This window comes from Haliotis asinina, chromosome 1, assembly GCF_037392515.1.
Source record: "Haliotis asinina isolate JCU_RB_2024 chromosome 1, JCU_Hal_asi_v2, whole genome shotgun sequence".
Lineage (NCBI taxonomy): Eukaryota > Metazoa > Mollusca > Gastropoda > Lepetellida > Haliotidae > Haliotis > Haliotis asinina.
Window position 1 is genome coordinate 88,854,866 of NC_090280.1, and position 23,819 is coordinate 88,878,684.

A 23,819-nucleotide genomic window follows, 5' to 3' on the forward strand; every position below is an offset into this window, starting at 1 on the left:
GGTTAAATGGGATCAGGAATCACTTTCAAAGTGATTGCATTTACAAAGCGAGTTCGATGCACGACTACTAGTATTTGTGCTCGTTTGGACTAATGTGAGTTTATCTTTCTGGCCAAGTTAACCACTTTGCCAAAGTTCCACATGAATTGATCCGGCATGCCTATTTCACACCGATATCTTATGTAAATGTATCGGTATGTAAACTATTGAGTGTGGACAAGACAATTCTGTGATCAACAGCATGAGCATAGATGTATGCAGCTGTGTGTGTGTGTGTGTGTGTGTGTGTGTGTGTGATGGGTTACTTCAGACAAATTCTGATGCAGATCTTCACAATGTGTACCATGACCTCACAACAGTTACATACATGTTGCAATCCAGTGATCAACAGCATGAGCATAGATGTAAGCAGCTGTGTGTGTGTGTGTGGCATGGTTTACTTAAGTCAAATTCTAACCCAGATCTTTACAATGTGTACTATGACCTCACAACAGTTACACACACGTTGCAGTCCAGTGATCAACAGCATGAGCATAGATGTATGCAGCTGGGATACGATGTGTCAACCAAGTCAAAGAGCCTGGCGACCTGATCCCGTTATTCGCCTCTTAGGACAACCATGGGTTACTGAAGATCAGTTTTAACATGGATATTCATGGGTCAGTTCCAAATGCAGTGCCTCTTAATTCACAGATGTAACAGCAGTATCCATTACAAACTTCCAATTTGTTCTTCTAACCTTTAAGAGTCTAAAGACCCACAGATCTAACAAAACATAGCTAATATTCATGAATTTATTTATTGTGAAAGAACACTTTTTCTAATTGTTTTCAAACTACCCCTCATTTCATGGTTACTGCAACACTGAATGACATCATCCAATAAACCTAACTAAAGCATTAGAATTTGTGTCCACTTTTCACCAGACATAACCTTATCAACAATAAAACCTTAAGGAAGCCATACCTGCTACAACAGGTACAACCACATCGTCTAATCTTTTACAATTCGTAACTACTCGTGTCATTATTGTAGGTCACGGAAAGAGACGGAGAGTTGCGAACGATCTTTTACGTCACAGCTGTTGTTAAGGATGGAATAGGCGGACTAGGACTGATTACAGAGGTAGAGAGGATGATGTTAAGGGGAGGTAATAAATAACAGGGGCAGTTGTTTTAATCTCTCAGAGGACTTTGGGCTGGTCATCTTATTTGGACACGGGTGGCCATTAATCTTCCTCAGGGGTGGGTGGGCTGGTCATATTCCATAGAGATAGGTGGGTTGATCATCTTCCTTCGAGACGAGTGGGCAGGCTGCTTATCACATAGCTAGGTGGGCTAATCATTTATCAAAGATGGAGACTGGCTCATGTATTATAGACGTGGGAAATTAAAAGAAATAACAGTTAATGGGAAGTTATCACAAATACCCAGTCCCTAAAAACTCAATCAGTTTTCAAGGGTGATTTTGTTAACATTCATATTACCAACAGTCTGATATCATGGATTGCCTCTCTCTCTTGACTAATCACCAACTGTGTACAATCACAAAGTTAAAATAGCTAAATATTTATCATATTGAACGCTTTCACATTTATACCCTCACAACAGATCAACACATTTCTATTAGCGACTGCAATAAAACTATGCTCGGCCTATCTGAAGTACTAGAAATACTGAACACCTGCTCAGGCCTTCCTTGTGTTACCCGCTATCCCGTAAAACTGACTAGATTTCTCATGTTTCGTCATCCATAATCCAGTTTGTTGAAGAGAATCCTTTACAGTTTTACACAAAGTAAGGATAAAACAACTGTAAACCAAGACCATTAGAGTAAAACCGCTTTTCAACTTGGTGTCCTTCAAATACTCATATGTGAGTGAGTGATTCTAGTTTTACACTGCACTCAGAAATGTTCAAGCTAAATGGAGGTATCTGTGAATAATCAAGTCTGGACAAACAATCATATGATCAACGTCATAAGCATCAATCTACACTGTTGGTATACAATGACATGGGTCAGCCAGGTTAGTGAGCCTTACCATCTGGCCCTGTTAGTCTGAAATACACTGGCATTATTAGCTCATTATGTCTTAGTACCACCAGTATCAAGTTCGAGGAAAGCATATAGTATTATGAGGGTCAGTGATAGACATTACATATCATATCATTTTAACATATGACATTTCAATACTGCTACACACCAACGTAATATCTTTACATAAAATGTTAATTTTAATCATTAAGAAAAATGTATTTTCATCGAAAGTAACTAAGGAAAACTGTATGAATACAATGTTTAAGTGAATCACCCTGTTTCTTGTACAGTGCCAAATGATGCAGATACACTTTTGCTGTATATTTTGATGTGTAATGGATCATGGATGCAAATTTACCAGAGTGAGTGTGTTTTTTGCTGCATTTAGCATTATTCCAGCAACATCACACCAGGGGACACCAGAAATGGGCTTCACATATTGTATCCACGTGGGGATTCGATGCTGGTTCCTCAAAATGATGAGTGACCTCTCTATTCCACATGGCTACACCACTAAACAACTGACATCAGAGCATCCATATACGCAAACAGGATAGACGCAAAAATGACTGATCCTGATCCAGCTAGTGGCCTCTTTTGACAATCACGGGTTACTTAAGACAAATTCTAACCCAGATCTTCACAATGTGTACTGTGACCTCACAACAGTTACATACATGATGTACTTCAACAGAAATTACAAGAAAGGATTATGCACAACAAATTCAACATATGTAAACAAATACATATAACAGAAAATAATTTTAAAGTAATATCACATACACAGTTTATACATGGCAAACATAAAATTCTAAAACAACATAATTACCAATATTTGAGATGATGTACTCTGAAAATGACACATTCCTAAATACAGGATAGACGGAAGAGATGTCAAAAGACTAGGGCCTCAGCAGAGAATTAGAACAATATTTGGTATGCTGGTTTGAGTATTTGGTTCTGAAGTTGGAAGCTCAAAATGGTGGGTGAAAATTACAGCTTCTAATATACAAAAGAATATAGGAAAACGTTTCAAGAAGTACCCCTATCCCCATGGACCTCAGTTGATTAGAGGTGACTGTCAAATAATATTGAAACTCCTTCTTTTTGTCAGCTACTGTATGAAATCTAAGGCACACTGCAAGTTTTTGTGTAAGCCGATAGGTTGCAAAGCTTTACATTTAGACAGTATTGAGTTCTTGTCCAACCATTTTAGCACAAAACATGTATAAGGCAGGGCTTTTTCTTATAATGGTAGTTACACCCCTGAATCTGTCTCCATGCAGATTACATGAATCTGAATGAATTATCAATTCTGCAACTGAAACTAATGGGAAATAACTCTATTCTAATGTTGCCATTACTGCGAATCAACTGAGTTTTCTTACTTGTTGTTTAGGCTATGATGTACCTCGGACAAATGCATACTGTCCACAATACTATTGGTGTATTTAAATGCCCATCAATACAGCAAAATTAAGAATGAGCATTGCAGGCATCTGGAAATGACAACATCCTTCTAGATTGCCTCCAAAATTCATGACAAAGCAGAGGCACTATCAATATTAACATAAAACAGACAGAAGCATGGCTTGGTGAATGAGTGGATGAATGGTTTGTTTGCCTGTTGTTTAAAAGCAAAACTCAGCAATGTTCCAGTACAATGGCCGTGATCTGTTATGAACATTCCAGTTATTGACAGCATGATAAATGAATGACTGACACCTGAACTTATATTGCACTTGTTCGTATCAAGGTGTGTGTTCTTGACTTGCTTACCTGCAATTTGCCCTTATATGCATTAATGACAGGCAAAATCTGTGATGAAATCTGTTTGTGATTATGGTAAAAATCCATTCTGTCCAAGGAAAAAAATGAAAAGAATACCATGGTAGTCTTGTCATTATCACATGTCCATATTTGCATATATTGTGTCTACTAAGAATTACAACACTGCAAATCTGGGCCTCCTTTCACAAAGCACTAAGGTGATCAAAAGCTGAGATCCCAAATTGGGCATTTAGAAACCTGAGCATCCTATGACAGAAACAATTAGGAACCTTCCCAACAGCTATAAGGAATGCAACTTTTCGATGCCATTACACATATCAATCCTTATACAACTGAAACCAGTTTGCTGTGCTCCGCAGTGTTTGTGAATGTAAGTGTGTGGAATTTATTAGGCAGCCTATTCAACTTCAGGATTACTTTTGTGTGTAAACATTTTGAGAACTTCTGCAAAAAAGTGTTATATCTATTTAATCATCATTACTTGTTGTCAAAGATCATCCTAGCATTCCAGTAAGGAAGTCTGTTAATCGAAAATGAAAAAATCGAGATGAATTTGCATTTGTCACATTGCATTTTCTGGGCTGATTCTGATAAATTCCATCTCTGCACAAATCACTAAGGTAACCTTAGTGCAATGTTAATGAATGGGAGTTGAGCCAAACCTTAATACAGGTTGCTTCGTGAAAGAAGCCCCTTGTTGTATGAACTCTAACCTTTGTAGTACTGACCAAATGTAACAGCTAAAGTCTGACAACAACAACCACAACCTATAAATAATCAAGTCAGGACAAGACAATCCAGTGACTGATATTATGAATAACATCCCATATCCTCAGAGTTGGATACCGGGTCAAGAATCACCGACCACAAATCATTTGCATTGTTTCTTGCTTCTAGGACAGGTCGCACTTCCAATTTTACCTAAAATCACAGAATGTACAAAATTGATACAAGGAAGAACAATCATTAACTCATTATCCCTCAACTGAGGCAGTCACATCACACTGCTGCATCTCTCTAGTAATGAGGGGATCAGCCGAGTGGCACGGAAGACTGACAGGAAGGAAGCTACAGAAGGTTGACGTGAAAGACATGTTGGGCAGAGTGTTCCCGGGGAGACAACATCAAGTCTGTTTCCCAAATGGCTGGTCAAAGTCGTCATCTTGGAGAGCGGATAAAAACTCCCTGAAATCCAAAGCAACATTTACTAAAGCGTATACTGCAAAATGGGAGCATACTGATTGATGAAGGAGTGAGAGAAAACGTTGGATTTTACACAAATTTAAATGAAAAGTGAGTGAGCAAGTAAGTGAGAATGGTTTTACACCACAATTAGAAATATTTCACCAATATCATGCAGGAGGACTCAAGAAATAGGCTTCACACACTGTACCATGTTGGGAATTGAACCTAGGTCTTCAGTGTGAAGAGTGGATGCTTTAACCATGAGGCTACCCAATATATCTTCACCGCTTTTAGCAACATTCTGGCAACATCACTACAGGTGACACCAGAAATAGGCAGCACATAATGTGCCAATGTGAGGAATCAAACCTAAGTCTTCAGTCTGATGAGCAAACACCTTAACCACTCAGCTACCCCACTGATTGATGTAATAGTTACTTAATGGCATTCTACACATGATCTGACTTTTAACAATTTCACTGTGTAAGCTGTTTTTCACTAAGTAAGGGTCATACCCATGAAGTCCCAGGATAGAATAGGCCTTCAGCAACCCATGCTTGCCATAAAAGGTGAGTATGCTTGTCGTCAGAGGCAATCAACGGGATCGGGTGGTCAGACTCACTGACTTGATTGACACGTCAGTTCCCACTTGCACAGATCTATGCTCATGCTGTTTATCACTCTATTGTCTGGTCCAGATTAGATTATCGGAAGACCGCTGCCACACAGCTGGAATATTGCTGAGTGCGGCGTAAAACTAAACTGACTCACACACTAGTAAGGGTCATATCCATAATGAATGACACACATGGTTTATTATGCAAGGAAAACAGGGCAGTTGATGAACGTTTCCCTTGTGAAACCTAATCCAAATTGTCTCTTATCATACACAAGTTAGTGGTGTGTTTGTGGTAACCTAAACCAATAATCATGGTTTCTTTATCTATCAAATACCGTTCTCAAGCTCTATGACAGTAGTCTGTAAACATGTGATCTTGTTTTGTTTTTAGCTTAATGTGTCACTCGGCAATCTATGAGTCAGTCCTATGACAGCAGTCTGGGATTGTGTGAGCAAGTTTAGTTTCATGTGTCACTCGGCAATCTATGAGTCAGTCCTATGACAGCAGTCTGGGATTGTGTGAGCAAGTTTAGTTTCATGTGTCACTCGGCAATCTATGAGTCAGTCCTATGACAGCAGTCTGGGATTGTGTGAGCAAGTTTAGTTTCGCGCTTCACCCGGCAATATTCCACCTATATGGCAGCAGTCTGTAAATAATCAAGTCTGGAAGACCATGACAATCAATCTACACAACTGCGATATCATGACATGTGTCAACCAAGTCAGTGAGCCTGACCATCCGATTCCTAAGTTGCCCCTGACAACAAGCATGGGTAACTGAAAATCAATTCTGGCCCAGATCTTTCACGGATAAACAGCAGTCTGGAGCAGATCATCCAGGCTGCAGACAACTGAGACAGACAATCCAGTGACTGACATTGAGAATTGATTTATGATACAGGTATTCATTAACTGAGTTAGTGGGTTTAGGGCAAATCTTGGCTGACAGTAAGCCAACGAGAAATGTACATACTCTGACTACCAGACAACACAGACATAAGTTACCTACCCAAGTTCCTGGCGTTTCCTACTGGGGTCCTGTTGGGGAACAACATCAGGGGTTTGATAGACCTCAGGTCGAGCTGTGAAGAAGACAACAATCACATCAACGACAGTTCAAATAAACATAAATTGGAGTCAAAATCACATCTGTACTAACATCAAACCAAATTTCATCACTTCCTGTATTACATCAAACATAAAATATAATTCATCACATCACAGTCATCCCTCGCAATAAAGCGCTTCATGATTCCACAGATTTGGTTAAACCGCAGGGTAATCTATGGCTCCCATAAAAAAAAGTTGAACTGTTATCACACCCCCTGTTACTTCTTGTCTGTGTACTGACATGAAATGAAAATTCATCACTTCATGTCACACCTCTGCATTAACATCAAACCAAAATGTATCACTTCATGTTATCATTCGTTTTATCAGAGACTATAATTTCTGATGCCAAAAACCCATCTGATGGTGCATCAAGATATATTGGAAGTAACAAACTAACTGTATCTTCGTCCCTCAACGACTCAAATCTGAACTGGTCCTTAGTAACCCATGCTTGTGATAAGAAGCAACTAATGAGTGTTCAGACTAACTGACTTAATTGACACATCATCTTTGGGTAAATTCATGCTGTTGATCTATGGAATGTCTAATCCAACTCAATATTTCAGAAATATTGCTGAGAGCAGTGTTAGATAACAAACAAACAGCAGGATCTACTGTCAACAATCTCATCATGGAGTGAGCACGGATTTACACTGCTTTCAGCAATATTCCAGCAATATCATTACGGGGTACACCAGAAATGGGCTTTACACATTGTACCCATATGTGGAATCTAACCCAGGTCTTCAGGGTGCAAGTAAACACTTTAACCACTAGGCTACACCACCACACAGCTCATCAAGGAACATCCTCTGCTAAACAGATGGAGAACACAACTATTGGTTTCATGTCCACTAACAAAGGTGAACAGAACAGTATGAGGCAATAAAATGAGGCGGTGGATTTCCAAACAGCTTGCCCACCTCCAAATATACTCCTTGGTCCTGTTTTCTTCTTCTCCGTCTTGAGTTCCCCGGCCGAGTCCTGGAGTATCTTGGAGATGCGCTCCAGCTGTCGGTCCAAACGAGATGCTGACTGCGGAGACCTGTTGTTGGAGATCCGAGACTTCTCTCTGCCCTGACCATTGTCCACACTCAGGGCGTTGGTGGCCGCCATCAGGTCATCAATACTGATCTATGAGCACAGAGCAAGGGAGATAAGTAACTAGAGGAACTGAATTTCCCACCAGTCTTCTACCTGTTCTGTAAATGTAAATGGCTTAAAGATCACTGACATTGACAAGGTAAAACCATAACCCAATTGTGCACATTACTTTAATCACTGGATTGTTTTATCCAGACTCAGTTATTTACAAACTTCTGTAAATGACAAACCAACCAACCATCCAATGACTGCGACATAACAGCCTCACCTCATTCCGGGGCGCCATATGTTGAGACTTTAAGTCACTGAAGTCAGTCGTCTTCATGTACTCCACTGCCGCCTTGAATGTCACCAGACAGTAACTGGAAAAGCAATAATGACATACAGGATACAAATTACAAACAGATGTTAACATGAAATAAATGAGTCTCTTTAACAGCTTAAAGCCTGAAGTCAAACAGATTTTAAATGTTTACCTCAGTGTAAACCATAATCTCATAGCCTACCTGACGTTGTCCACGTCCTTGGTCACAGAGAACCATGCTATCTAACACTACTTTGCAAACAAACCAACATAACCTACTTGATATTGTCCATGTCCTTGGTGGTAGACAACCAGGTTAGCTAACACTACCTGCACACACAATCTACCTGATATTGTCCATGTCCTTGGTGGTAGACAACCAGGATAGCTAACACTACCTGCACACACAACCTACCTGATATTGCCCATGTCCCTGGTTGTAGACAACCAGGTTAGCTAACACTACCTGCACACACAATCTACCTGATATTGTCCATGTCCTTGGTCATAGAGAACCAGGTAAGTTAACACTACCTGCACACATAACCTACCTGATATTGTCCATGTCCTTGGTTGTAGACAACCAGGTTAGCTAACACTACCTGCACACGTAACCTACCTGATATTGTCCATGTCCTTGGTCATAGAGAACGAGGTTAGCTAAACTACCCGCACACATAACCTACCTGATATTGTCCATGTCCTTGGTGGTAGAGAACCAGGTTAGCTAAACTACCTGCACACGTAACCTACCTGATATTGTCTATATCCTTGGTGGTAGAGAACCAGGTTAGCTAACACACCTGCAGATATAACCCACCTGACATTGTCCATGTCCTTGGTCCTACAGAACCAGGTTAGCTAACACACCTGCAGATATAACCCACCTGACATTGTCCATGTCCTTGGTCCTACAGAACCAGGTTAGCTAACACACCTGCAGATATAACCCACCTGACATTGTCCATGTCCTTGGTGGTAGAGAACCAGGTGAAGTTCTCCATGTAGTAAATGTCACTCTGGAGATGACTGCACTTGGCCTGGGCTATAACTGTCACCTGTAACAAGACTCATGAGTCAGTGCAGTGGCTCTCAGAGGAAAATTCCCATTTTAAAGGAAATATTTCTTCTCCTTACTTTCCTAAAATTTCATAAAACTACTGAAAAACAATCCAAATATAGAATAATTAAGTGGTACACAATTGGTAAGATCAGGTCAATCCAAATCATTTATAAAGTTTCCAACTACCATATTTCTTCTAATAAGCACAGGGCCTCTAATAAGCGCCAGGTTTAAAGCAGCTCATTATAATAATTACAGCTAGTTAGAAATGGAAAAATAGCCTTGGACATTATACTACATCTATTTTCAAACGGTCGTCCATGTTACACAAGTCTTACCAGAATAGGAATGAGGTCATCTGAGGTCAAACAGGCATCTGCAACAAACATCACGTGATGCACTACAGTCAGTGGTTTTGGATGGGTGGAAGTAAAGATAGCAAATCTGTCAAATGATAAATACAGTGCTCCCTGTCTAACTCTACTCTGCCTTTCTCTGACTGCTGTATAAACCAGAGTGAACTTACGGTCTTGATGTAAACCTTCTTTGTTGTCATAAGGAAAAAGCTCTGTTTCACAGATTCTTATTATTTCAAATTTTGGACCAAAGTATTGGCCCATTGATTGGTTTGGGTATTTTGTCTTATTTACTGAACAGGAAGTCTGCTTGGCCAATAAACCTGGAATAAACAACCAGCTAATTGGTTTGTGTATTTTGCTTAGCGGTGAGTGCTTATTTACCCTGGATGCGATTATCAATAATTGTGATGATCTTGCAAAACTCTGTGTCAGTGTAATTCGAGCCATTGATATAGGAAATTTCTGTGTAACTTTGACTGCTGTCTAATTCAGCTTTTTCAGTCTGTCCCAAGCCTGTCCGAATTAGAGTGAACTGTATTCTGATAATAGTGGTGATACAAGATGTTTTCCTTTTCTCCCATTTGGCTGGTGATTTAACACCCTGAATCCTTTTCATGGGGAGTGAGTTTGGTTTTACACCACCTTTAGCAATTTTCATGACAAGTCAAAGCTTTAACCAATGGGCTACCCCTACCAACTGTTTAGTACTAGCAAAGCAGATTGTTATATGGGAAAGACATATAACAATCTGTAATAACAAGGTAATACATAAACAATCTGCATAGACTATCTACAGTTTGTACATCAATATACCACGTAGTTTTATAAACCATACGTATTGTGGTACAGAAGTTGTAGGTTGATGCGTTGTATCATTGTATCCCATTTGTGTATTTGTGTACCTGAACAGTTCTATCCAGTGATTTAAGGGATGCAAAATATACGCATAAAATTTGACAATCGATGCAGCAAAGTTAATTAGCGCATCCACAGGGATGCAGAAAAAGTCCAATCATGTGACAAAAAATTATCACTGAATTTGCTAAAAGCTGGATAATGGTGATAAAGTGATGACCAAGATATACAATAACAGTCACAGTAACAATATCTATGTGTCTAGGAACCCCATTTTATTGTCCAGGAACACTGAAAATTAAGGGGAGGAGTTCCAGGGACACTTAATTACATGACTCACGGACTCTCTGGTGAAGAATTGATATAGCTGGATCAATACAACAAACATAAAACAACAAACAAAATGTTGCAACTCAATATGAAAAAGAAGAACTTAGGTGAATTAATAACACTAATGACAGAAACAGAATCGTTCTTGAAAAATGTTGGCAGGGGACACTAACAATGGGATTCAGAAAGGACACAATGTCAGGTATGAAACAGAGGCTGAAGTGAGAAGACGACTCACCTGATTCACCCTGACCCAGACATACAAGATTTATTCGTTTGTTGTATAATGCTGCAATTCAACAATATTCCTGCCAATGACGGAATGAAGTCTGGACCAGACAATCTAGTGATTGGCATCCTAAGCATCTGAATCTGACCTCCCAGTCCTGTTTGCCTTAGGCGCCTCTTACAACAAGCAAGAGTTGAATAAGACCAGTTCTAACAGTTTGGACACTGTCCTAAACCTGGGTACTTTCAAGTGACAATTTGAATGGAAACATGCATAATATGAATTCCATATCATTCTTCTTTCGCCTTGTGTAAGCTGAATGCTACATACCCCCATTTGAAGGCTGTCCTTGTAGGTTGGGCTGCTGGTTTTCTCTAACAAATGCATTCAACCCCTCTGTCACATTGTCCTGAAAAAATCCACACTGACATTCAACCCTCTGTTACACTGTTCTGGAACAATCAACACTGAAATTTGGCCCTTCTATCACACTGTCCTGAAACAGTCAACAATGACATTCGACCCTTGCCTCACATTGTCCTCAACAATCAACACTGACATTCAACCCTTCTGTCACACTGTCCTCAAACAATCAACACTGACATTCAAAACTTCTGTCACATTGTCCTGAATATCAACACTGCCATTAAACATGTGACATGATGTATGCAATACTGGAATTGTCTTTAGCAACTGGAGTTTGAGCTACATTTGACTACTATCTACTTATTTGGCTACCTACCACTGCAGACTTGAGACAGAGCTGTTTAGCCCTTGGGGTGGTCAGTCCATCCAAGTTAGCCAGTTCAACCACCTGCAACACACAAAGATCTGCAACATGACAACATCTGCAACATGACAAGATCTGCAACATGAGACATCACCTGCATCATGACAACACCTGGAACATGACAACATGTGAATCATGACAATGCCTGCAACATGAGACATCACCTGCATCATGACAACACCTGGAACATGACAATACCTGCAACATGACAACACCTGCAACATGACAACACCTGCATCATGACAACACCCAACACCTGCATCATGACAACACCTGGAACATGACATCTGAATCATGACAATAGCTGCAACATGAGACAATACCTGCAACATGACAACACCTGCAACATGACAACACCTGCAACATGACACCTGGAGCATGATGATACTTGCATCATGACAACGCCTGCACCATGAAAACACCTGTATTGTGACACCTGCATCTTGACAACGCCTGCAACATGACAACACCTGTATTACGACACCTGCATCATGACAACAGAAGCAAAAGAAACACATCTGCAACATGACAAGAACTGTAAGATGACAACACCTTCAACATAACAACCATAAAATGACAACACCTGCAACATAAAAACACGGTCATCAGGTACTGTGTCATCCTAATGCTTGTTTTACAGGTAAATGCAGAATTCTGAACAATATTACAATAGTACAGCAACAGTGATTCAGCTAATACATTACAAGAACAGTGTACAATATTACAACAGTATAGTAGCAGCATTAGCGGCTGTGAAAATACTGTTGGAAGAATGGTATGAAATAGTACAGCAGTAGTGTTTTAGCCATCACAATACATTAGAAAATATAGAGCAGCAGTACTGTTTCAGCTATCAAAAGCATATTACAACACTCTTACAGAATATTATCCAGCTTCATGTAAGAATGTCAAGTTTTGATTGGTTCACATGACTGATAAAATACCATGTACACCCGTCACAATGCATGAGCAGGGAGTTCAAAACTCACATCAACGCACCACGCCTCTGTGACCACATGAAGTCGCCAAGCCTTTTGTAACATCCGCTGCATTGAGGTCAATTGATTAGCTGGCGTCAATATGGCAGCAATGAAACGTTTCATACAAATAAAAACAAGTCGATTTGAAGCCCACTGTTTTCTTTTGATTTAGTGAAAACATTCGGCTTGATAAACGCATTACCACTTCGTGTCAAGGGATATATGGGGTCTTATCATTCCGGAGTAAGGTTGTATTCCCAGAGCTGTATTTCCCTTGACACAATGTGATAACTGATATTACAATTTAATAGCAATAGGGCTTTAGCTACAACACTTTTAGGATAACTAAATCACCCCCAAGGTCCCATTACTTACAGCAGACGGAAGAGGACATGAGAACTCAGCCCGGACACCAAGGTGTTCTGGCGTGACTCCACTCAGTTTCTGACACTGTCGAGATAGAAGTTGGTCATCAGCAGCAAACTCCTCACAGATGACTGGGAACACCTTCTGATGGACACTACCCAGCACATAACTGGAACATCAACACTCACACCATTCATTCTAGATAAAACTGTACGCATATATACAGATCCTCTGTGATGAATACATAATGAATATCAATGAATATATTAAGATATAATATATTACACATTATAATTTACGTCTTCAGCACCGTGTTCAAATTCGGCTGATCACGGGCGCTTTGTTTTCCCTTCGAAAATGAGATGTCATTTTGTGTTGAAATGATGAGGACATAAGAATACACAAGCACCAGACCCGTCCACTTTGACTGTGTTTGACAGTACTTTAGATTAATAATGACTGCAGTCTAAGTAACTTAGGCTCAGTATATTTCCTTACACTGCTATACTGAGTCTGACAAAAAGTAGAAGGTCGCCTCAGCTAACCGTTTCAAATGACCACCAGTTGGTAAACGGTCACGTTTTTGTCAATATTCAAGGATGTCAACTTGTGGAAATATTAGCTAATGGTAACCATGTCAGCGGAAAGCCCTCAGCATACATACTGCAGGTCAGTTATCTGTGGTTTATGTGGATTTTTGTTTGTTGAGGGATTAGTGTCAGTGATTGGGGAATTTTGTAAGTCCTGCCACACCCTATACAGTAGCCAGTGCCTGATTGGTTAAATCTGTTAGGAAGTCATGGATTTGAATGGAAGGTTATGGTCACACAAATGTCTGATGATGCGACATGAGAGTGAGTGAGTGAGTTTTAGCAATATTTCAGCAATGTCACAGCAGGGGACACCATATGAGGTTTTAAATGAAATCATTTTTACCTTTACCTAGTTCTGAACATTTCACATAAAACGTGTACACATCTAATGATATTTTTCTTGATTACATTTCAGTCATATGTGGTCCAACAACCAAAGGTCAAAGTTCATATATCAGACTATCAAATTCAAGTGTTTCGCTACATGAGTGATAATCATTGTTACTATCATTAGTGTTGCACTTACCTTTCTATTGAACCGGACAGAGCTTCTCTAAACTTCGGATCGGAGTATAATTTATGTTTGGTACATTTTGTGCAGTTCTGAAAAGAAACACAAAACTCCGTGCTTCACTTGACCATTTTCAAACAGACATGACATCATCACAATTCCAATAATCAAAGCATAACTGGGTTTGACACATTGTACCCATGTGGGAAATAGAACCTGGGTCTTCAGCATGACGAGCAAATGCTTTAACCACTTTGCTTTAACCATCGCCCACTGTATCTTAGTATCCTAGTATCATCGAGGTCCATTAAAGTCGATTTAAACAAATTTTCTCCAGAAATTTTTAGAACAATGTGCCTTTCGTATGACCAAAGAATTATGAACAGTGGACGGAAAGAGTATGGTGTTAACATGCTGCAATATTCCAGCAACATCATGGTTGGGAACACCACAAATGGGCTTCACAGATTGTACCCACATGGGGAAACGAACTCAGGTCTTCGGTCTGACAAGCCTAGCTTTAACCCTACTACCCCACAAGAAAGATATGAAGATCAAGGGTGTTCCATGAATATTATCAGTGAGCCTGACTACCTGATCCCAAAGCTGAAGATGATTTCAATGATCTGAGGTAAATCAGCCTCACCTCAATGGCATCAGCAGCCATCTTTTCCAGCCTTGAGGCGGCATCCTGCAAGTAGTTCTTCAACACCATGTAGTTCTTGTTGAAACGGGAGATGCTATCGTCTAGTGATCTTAACACCTACGCAGAAAGTCCTTGGAATAACTTGTCATGGTGGTATAATGTCCGCTGAAGATTTTGTAAGTTACTGACGAATACATATGTGTTAATTTTCAAAATACATAATAGCAAGTGGCACGTTTTGCAGAAATACCCACAGAAAGAAATGGCTTATCAAAAGTAGGAGTATTTTCTATTTTTGTCTTCCTCCTGAGTGAGTTGCACAAGGCTGCACACTGCAATATTCCAGCTATATATGCACGAGGGACACAACCCTGGACAGCAAAATGAAGTGCCTCAGACAAAATGACCACACATTTCAATAACAGTTGTTGCTATATTTCTCTGCTTGCTCTACATGTTTTTCTTTGAAAGTTAACAATGGTAAACTATAACTACTATTGTGCCTTAGACAAACTTACCACAGTATATTCATTAAAAGATTTCAGAAAGGCTTTGCACCTGAAAAATGGAAACCAATTTATGAGACTCCTGGCAACGGTCATATATGCTTTCAAATAATTTGCAGTTTTATTTGTTTACAGAAGCCATGAAACCTGAAATAATTCTAAAAGAATATCAAGTTTGAGACATTCAAACAAACTCATAAAACTTACTCTTCAGAAAGTTCTATCCCAAGTGACTATCTCCTTCCATGAACTTCCCACCTGTAACTACTGTAGCACATTGAGCATGCACGTTACAGATGTAACCCAACTTGTGTTTGGAATTAGTTAAAATCTTTTAATTGACGATTGCTTCATTACAACCAATCAGTCACCAAAAAACATTGGTTAGCATCATTTTTTAGATTTTTTTATTCAAGTTGTTATTGTAGAGCAGCATAGCATGATGCAACTTGCTACTTTAATGTGATGACTGACATACCATGAACATAATCTTCCTGGAGAATTTAAGAAAAATCAAATCTTGTCTTTTCAATTAGTGAAGTAGTATTCTAACAATTAACCATGTTTTCAGGCCCTGACAACTTGGAGATATATTCTATCGTCAAGTGTTTCAAAAACTAAAACAGAAGTTCTAAAATCGTGTGTGTTCGAATATGAGAGTGAGTGAGCTTAGTTTTACGGCGCACTCAGCAATATTCCAGCTGTATGGCAGCGGTCTGTAAATAATTGAGTCTGGAACAGACAATCCAATGCTAAACAACATGAGCATCGATCTGCGCAATTGGGAATCAATGACGTGTCAACTAAGTTAGCGAGCCTGACCACCCGATCCCGTTATTCGCCTCTCACGACAAGCACAGTCGCCTTTTATGGCAAGCATGGATGGTTGAAGGCCTATTCTACCCCAGGACCTTCACGGGTCTCAAATATGAGAAATTGTGAACAATTCCTTGGTGGTTTGGTCACTGTGACACAACACAATACAAATGGACATTATTAATAATACTAGGTACCCACTGCATCAACATACTGAGCTGAGGACCTATTTCAGGCTGGCTTGTTATTTGTTAACAAAACCAACAAACAGTACTAATATGAACAAAAAATTAGAAAAAAATCTGAAAGTACGGATAATCATTTTTTTGTTTCTTGACTTGTTAAATAATATACTTACTCTACGAGGGACACCCTTGGTGTGTAAAGTTCTCCATTGCTCTGACCCTTTGAAGAATTCTTCATCTAATGGAAATGCATAAAAATATTCAGCATCACTCAAAAAAGTAACTAAAGCGAAAACATAAAGCACTCAGTGAAATCCTGACAGGGCTTTTACAGGTTATAGGTTGGATTTATGCTAATTTTCGCAATATTCCATTAATACAGCAGTGGGAAATGCCATAAATGGGCTTCACACATTATACCCATGAGGGGAATTAAACCCGAGTCTTCGGCATGAGCAGGGACACTCTGACCACTAAGCGACCCAACCACCCCAATTTCAAGGAGAATTGTCATATAACTACTATGTTAGAAGCAATAATGTACTGAAACTCACATGGTAAATTGGGTCCAGAGGTCTCTCAATAACCAGGATTTTGTAATGCTTGTATTCCTGGAAATAGTACAACATAGAACAAGAGAGTACAACATGCACAGACATTAAAAAAATAAGAAATATACATCATAGAACGATTCTTCTTATTACAGAAGACAGTAATGCTTGTTGAGGTTCACTCTCATTAGAAAGACATCACATTTGTTTGACACCGAACTGTCAATCAATGGACTATGGATTCATCAGGGCAACACCCTCATATAAAGTCATTGCTACCTAACCTCCAGATGCCCTTCATTGTCTCCTTGACTAGTACAGGCAGCTGGGCACCTGTTTTTGTATTAGAATACCATGGAGGAGAATAATGCATGCATGAATTTAGTGAGTGAGTGAGGCTTTTAGACTGCTTATAGCAACATTCAAGCAATACCCAGGTGGGGACACCAGAAATGGGCTTCACACCTGTTTTTTCTCAGGTGGGCAATAAAATCCACATCTCTGACCTGATAAGCAAACACTTTAACCACTCATCTACCCTATGTCTCTGTTTGAAATTTGATTTCTTTTAATTAAGTATAGATTTTACCTTGTTGTAGGCTAATTCTTCATTCAATATCTTCACAGTAATAGTTGCAGAGAAACCTGGAAAAAGCCACAAAAGCACTAAAATTTGAACATGTTCAATGAAAAGATTATCACTTGCTTGCTTTTTTTCACAGATTTTTCTCTACAGCATTCACTCAATTTGCTAACTTTAATTAAAAACTACAAAAATACAAGGGTTTTCCTAAAGCAAGCCCTCTCATTTATAAGCCCATCGGCTACTATTCAGAATTGTTTTCCAAGTAGAAGCCCATGTAACGTTAATGACAAAGAAAAAAAAAATGAGCTTTTTAATTGACTTGTTGGAAACCCTATAATTGATGGCACAAGCAGTGTCAACTGTTATGATCCTTTGTGTGATGGATTGACTCATTTGAACCCTATAGTTCTCATGACCAATTTTTAAACATTTCAAAGTTTTCAAGAGTTACATTAAGTTTTGTATGCGTTCCGTTTCATTGCTCAGTCATTGCAATATTCATGAAAATAACATTAAAAAGATTTCCTTCACAAACTGCCTTTTGATTTTTCATTCCTCACGATTGTCACTTTACAATAAATGCCAAATAAATGCCCATGTTTCCGAATATAAGCCCAGCCTTCTATAATGTGTCAAGGTTCACTTACCAATAACCCATTTTCCATATAGAAGCCATTGGCTTTAATCCCTAAATTGGTTAAAATCCCTTTATGTATATACTTACATAACCATGCAACAGCTTTTTGAACATTGCACACAAACGCTGTCCGAGTAAGGCACAAATCACCAGCACACAAATTCAGTGATCTAACCCTCTCAGTCATACCCTCCACAAACATGGAAGTACATCTTTAACTAAAACCTCTAGTATCTCTGCTGCAGCAGAGATGCAAACTCCAAATTGGTGCAATGAGGAATCAGAGCCCCTTAAGATAGAAAAAATCAGGAATTTTCGCAACAAATTAGGGATAGCTATAAATTGTAGCATTCAAGGAACGACACTTTTCAATGCCATTACAAATAGCGATCCTTCTACAATTGAAACTAGTTTGCTGTACTCAACAGTGTCTGTGAATGTCAAGTGAATAAAATAAACAGTGGATGAAATTTTTAAGGCAGACTCCTGAACTTGAGTTTACTTTCTCGAGTAAAAAATTAGAGATCATTTGCAAGTAAAGTGTTTACTCATCTAAATATAATGATTTATAGTCAAAGATGATCTTAACCCTCCAGAAAGTAAGACTACCTATGTCTTTGTTATATTTTGAAAAAAATATGAACGAAGTTGGCTTTGTCAAAATGGCAGAATCCACATGCATTTTTCAGGATGTTTTCCATAAATTCGGGAGGGTAGGCATCTCTGCTGCAGTATTACCTTCCCCTGTCTGCAGGACTCCGCCTCCTTCTTCCAGTAACACTGTCCTGCTGTGGGAGTTGATCGTCAGGTATTGCCTGCACAAAACACATACAGCCATCACCACAAGTGTGTTCATCTACCCTAACAGACTCATATGCGTAACAAACAGTGAACTGTGTCAATATCTTAATGACAGTTTGTGCAACAGCCTGTTTACTTTCTGGTCATAAATTCGGCATAAACCTCACAGAGTTGGTCTGCTGTTTTCATTGTGATCAGCGTTTCATTGAACATTATATGCATATTAGTTTTCTGGATAGATTGCTTTTCGTTCGTCCGCTTCTGACTTTAACGAACTGTACAGTCAGTTTGGGTTCAAATGAGAACGATGAATTAAATAATCTGAAATGGGGTAAGTGCAAACAACATAAATAAGACACATGGTCCTGAAATCTCTGTACCCAAAATGATCTGAAATCTGACGTCTTAGAACTGATAACAGAAAAAGTTGTTTAAGAAACTATCTTGTTCATATTTTTCTAATTTCACGCTTCACACGAAAGAGGGAACATACAGCTGATGGAACAGGACAGTTTCCTGTCTAGTCGGGGACTATGCAAAACTGCACCTGAAGTGCACACTGACACAGGTCCACAAGCCATCTGTCACCCCTCAGTGTGAAGTGTGAAAATAGGACAACATTAACATGCATGTGAGTCTGACTACCTGATCCCCTTAGTCGCCTCTTACAACAAGTACTGGTAACTAAAGATAAATTCTAGCCCAGAGTGTCATTGGTCAAACACCATATAATGAATACAGCTAACACATACCCTCTGAAATATGGAGATGTCCTCAGGATGTGGGTTTCTGTTGAAACAAACATTAGTATCGTCAGTATTCACAAAGGTTGGTCCTTTCCAGATTTGTGTAGGATTCTTACCTTCCGGTCATTATTGTCACATCAAACACAATTTAATACAGTTACAGAAGAATGTCACACTTTGAATAATGCATAGCATGCAGATTTCTGCAACATTTGGGCTCTATGTTTGTTGAAATAAGTTATAACATAAGAAACGTGTGAACAAACACGCCCAAATATAAACATTTACAGGGCTCCAGATAAGGGCCATATCAGCGTATGTACAGATAAAAAATATGAACCATACGATATAAAACAATTTGGACAACATAGCAGATACGCAATAAAGCAATGGTGTACGTAGAATCATTTATGGACATGTTAATTTGAAAAAGTATTCTGTTATTGTTTATCGACCTGTTTACACAAGTGTAGCAATGTTAAGGTGCACATATGAAACAAAATACAAGATTACTGCTATTAAATTAAATTCCATTCAGTACTCAATATGTAGGTTTTGGGTATAAGTACTAATATACTAAAAAAATAAGGAGTATGTACGCCCGATTATCTTGAGCCCTGCATCTAGAGATATTCTTATCCCCAGGTCACTGAAACTGAATTTTCATTATCCACAAAACTAATGTATGGTGTGGTCAAAACCTGCTAGAATGAAGTTACCGATATAATGTTAATTTAAGGAATCAACATTACAACAGAAAGTTTGGCATTATGACATCACTATCGTTGATTAATATCGTCTCATTAGACAACACTTGATGGAGAACTTGCATCTGGTTTCACTACACCTGTTTCAAATAACCAAAATTATCTCATAAAGATATTCAGAATACATCAGTTATAACACATAATAATAAGTGTTCATATTAACAGTTGGCAATAATCATAATAGTTATTCAGAAAGTGAATGGTTAATTAAGAAAATCAACATACTTCATAAGTCTGCAATATTTATAGGTTTGTTTAATTTTTGCAAACTCTTTTGTTTTTCTTCTTTTGTTTCATCTACCAAACAGATCAAAGTTGGGAATCATGAGGTAAATTTATAAAAACACACAATTTATGTAAAACAAGGATGTTTTTCTGTGATTGGCTGATTCTGTGAACAGGAAAACATGGTAAGAGTCTTTGTAATTCTAATATTCTGAAGACATATGGAAATCTTCCACATTTTCACTACGTCAACAAACATACTGGCGTTTCCTATTCTCACGGTACTTATGGATATCGGCTGAAGAAATAATACAAACAGTTCTTATCGTATGAATGTGTTGTTCTTAAATGAAGAAATCCCTCCTCTAACATCTGCATCTTTCAACTGCTTGATCCATCAGGTGTATTCCCACTTTTGAGCTCGGAGAAAAACAAGGTCGTCCGCTACTGACTAAAAGAGGCTTCTCCCATTCTCGCGGCATAAAGAGGAAGTAAAGTTATGAAATGTAAGGAAGAGAAATCTTGTCGGAAAGGGCATGAAAAAGTTCAAGTTTGTAAAAACTTCACCAATATTCGGTACATTGCAAAATTTTGATCATTTGCAGACTTTGGCCACTTCCTAGTTAACGGTCAGCAATGTAAACAACCGCTAAGTATTTTCGTCAGAAAACATGTCTATGGCGAGAATAGGAAACCCGAGAGAGTAGGAGACAGACGTATAACAAATACAGTGTTTGCCCAAAGAATAAAAATTTAGGACTCATCATGACTCCCTGGAGTTATGTAAGGGACTCATGGTCATGTTTTGGGGAGTCAACTTCAGTTTGTAACTTTCATCAAGACATCAGCAGTGTTTGTTAAATAACAACATAAAACAAAGTAAAGCAGGTCAGGTATTTATTCATCACACAGCAGTTAACTGGCAAACAAATAGTTCTAGAAGTCTGGATTATCAGAACTAAGGGTCAAGTAGCATTGCATCAACAATGATACAAGTTTCTAAATTCACTGCGTATTTCAGATAATTTGTGAGTCAAATACACAAGTTTAATGACATGTCAAACACTGTTGTAAATTATTATTGTGCTTTTGAACAATCTATAATCTGTGTCATCAAAGCAACAACACAACACTTACCCACAAACTTCTGATTGATGGTTAATCCCTCCAGAGATGAGGAGAGAGGCACACAGATCAGATGACATTTCTCCTGTGCTCGTTCATACAGATCCAGGTATGTGGTCTGACAGAAAGGAAAATTATGTTAGCAGCTCACTACATCAGTGAGAATGTTATTTTTCAGTTTTAGCAATTAGCTTCATTTTGAGGGAAGCAAGCCCAAGTACAAAATATTGCACTTCTGAATCGTGATTGTACATGTATAATCTTGTTTATTTGTTTTTCTACAAGCAGTAATGTATATTATATGTCATGAATAAGTGATAGCTGTGTTTTAATTATGTTTGATTTTTGGTTGCATGTGACCTTTAACAAACTATCATCATTATACACATGATTGCTGACACATGATCAGCATGGAGGGGCACACAGAGGAGAGTGTCTCAAACTCTATTCTCAATGATCTGTGACTTCATCATCAGTGGCATCACAGTGAGTGCTGATGGAAATATTAAGGCTTGGGAGCACATTTCATATACCTATCGAAGACACAAAACAGAGTCCCCATTTTGACCCAGCATGAAAGAAATCATACCCTTTAATAACCCTTTTCTTTGCCTGTACATTGAACTTCATTTTGTCATCAGCACACAGCAGTCATCACGAAAAGCTTGTGCATCAGATGAACTTGTCTAATCATGTTGTTGTGTGTGCCCTCTGTGCCAATTGTCAACAATCATGTTTATAAAAATGATAGTTTGTTAAACACCATGTTGTTTACCTTAATCTATCAAAAGTAACCACATGGACTATATCTGCACATACAACGTTTGAAGCGATAGTGGATATGAGCTACCTAAAAAGCAGCATGTCATAAAAGGCACTGATGCCATAACACACTTTGTCATAATAGTCTTCACGAATAGTGTCTGACCTTCTGGCCAATCCTGCATATTTGCCAACTGTCAGAAGTCCCCCAACTTGCTGGCCCCAGTGTCTGACTGAATATATCACAATAACTTTGTCTGAAGTTGTTATTTGTGGCATGTGACAATGCCAATTATGAGAAATGTTAAATCTGAAATGTGTGTTTAATTTTACTCTTTGGGTCCTGTGAATTTTCAGTGGGTCAGACAGACATCTGAAACTTACTGGACAGAATGTCCTGTTACTTTGAAACATCACTCGTGAACACTGTCATAAACCTATCATATGCACTTACGTGAGTTAGTCGGTTTAAAGGACGGAAGTTTAAAAATTGCCTTTTAAGTGTCTGACTCATCTTTATTCCATTTTGAGTAAAAACACTTATTTTCTGTTAAATAGATCTAGTTATATCATGTAAACAGTTACAGAATAGGCATGAGAAAGGAAAACATATGCAATAAATGACACTCATGGCGGCAACATTACCACTGATATCACTTTTACAAAGACTTCTCAAGAGTCACTGCCAAAATTGACAGTGACAAGGCATGATAATGCAAAACTTCTTCCAAACGACAGAACATTAAGAACAAGTCGTTGCCCACGACGACAACATAAATGGAACTTGGTGTTTCATGAGAATGAACTAACATTCACTTTGAGAATAAATTCTTACTTGTAATGCTCGGAAAAAAGGATTGTTATCAAGTTCGTCGTCGTCACAAGACATTTTCTGCTCGTGCAGTTTACGGCCTTTGCCTTTCTGTTGTATTACATATTTGCAACAACAACCTACATACGATTGTAATTGTCTGGAATTTTGTACGGTTACAAATTAACACAGGTGTCTGTTTCTTAACTTTTTATTATGTAAGTATTATTTGTTGATGTAAAGAAATTCTTGTGATGGGTAAAATGTCCAAACTCTCACTTTTAGAAAGTAAATATGTGCAGTTAGAACATAAGTTGTTATGCGTATAGTATAAAAATTAGTCTCCAATCTAAAACGTTTTGTATGATACAAATGCAATATTGAAGTTATAAACCTCTCAAATTACTGTTTTTCATTTATTTTTGT

At 38.5% G+C, this 23,819-nt stretch overlaps 1 protein-coding gene across 1 annotated transcript; it reads right to left on the minus strand.

Annotated features, from left to right (window-relative positions):
- Nucleotides 1-786: 786 nt before the first annotated feature.
- LOC137254934 (ankyrin repeat domain-containing protein 27-like) lies at nt 787-23,493 on the minus strand. Its single transcript, XM_067792564.1, has 19 exons — nt 23,418-23,493; nt 21,833-21,938; nt 19,710-19,746; nt 18,895-18,971; nt 17,523-17,578; nt 16,937-16,993; nt 16,556-16,620; nt 15,394-15,433; nt 14,876-14,992; nt 14,245-14,321; nt 13,135-13,294; nt 11,732-11,803; nt 11,320-11,398; nt 9,555-9,592; nt 9,108-9,211; nt 8,118-8,211; nt 7,669-7,879; nt 6,642-6,714; nt 787-5,013 (listed from the first exon to the last, which is right to left on the minus strand). Exons 1-19 carry the CDS (start codon nt 23,469-23,471, stop codon nt 4,953-4,955), a joined length of 1,578 nt encoding a protein of 525 aa, XP_067648665.1. The 5' UTR covers nt 23,472-23,493; the 3' UTR covers nt 787-4,952.
- Nucleotides 23,494-23,819: the final 326 nt, after the last annotated feature.

What these genes read in the sequence shown, in the direction of transcription:
- LOC137254934 (XM_067792564.1), bottom strand. Translation starts at nt 23,471, where the DNA reads ATGTCTTGTGACGACGACGAACTTGATAACAATCCTTTTTTCCGAGCA. An exon ending in CTTTTTTCCGAGCATTACAA is followed by an intron (nt 21,939 to 23,417) that starts GTAAGAATTTAT and finishes CCTTTCTGTCAG; the next exon opens with ACCACATACCTGGATCTGTA. An exon ending in AGGAAACGCCAGGAACTTGG is followed by an intron (nt 5,014 to 6,641) that starts GTAGGTAACTTA and finishes TTTGGATTTCAG; the next exon opens with GGAGTTTTTATCCGCTCTCC.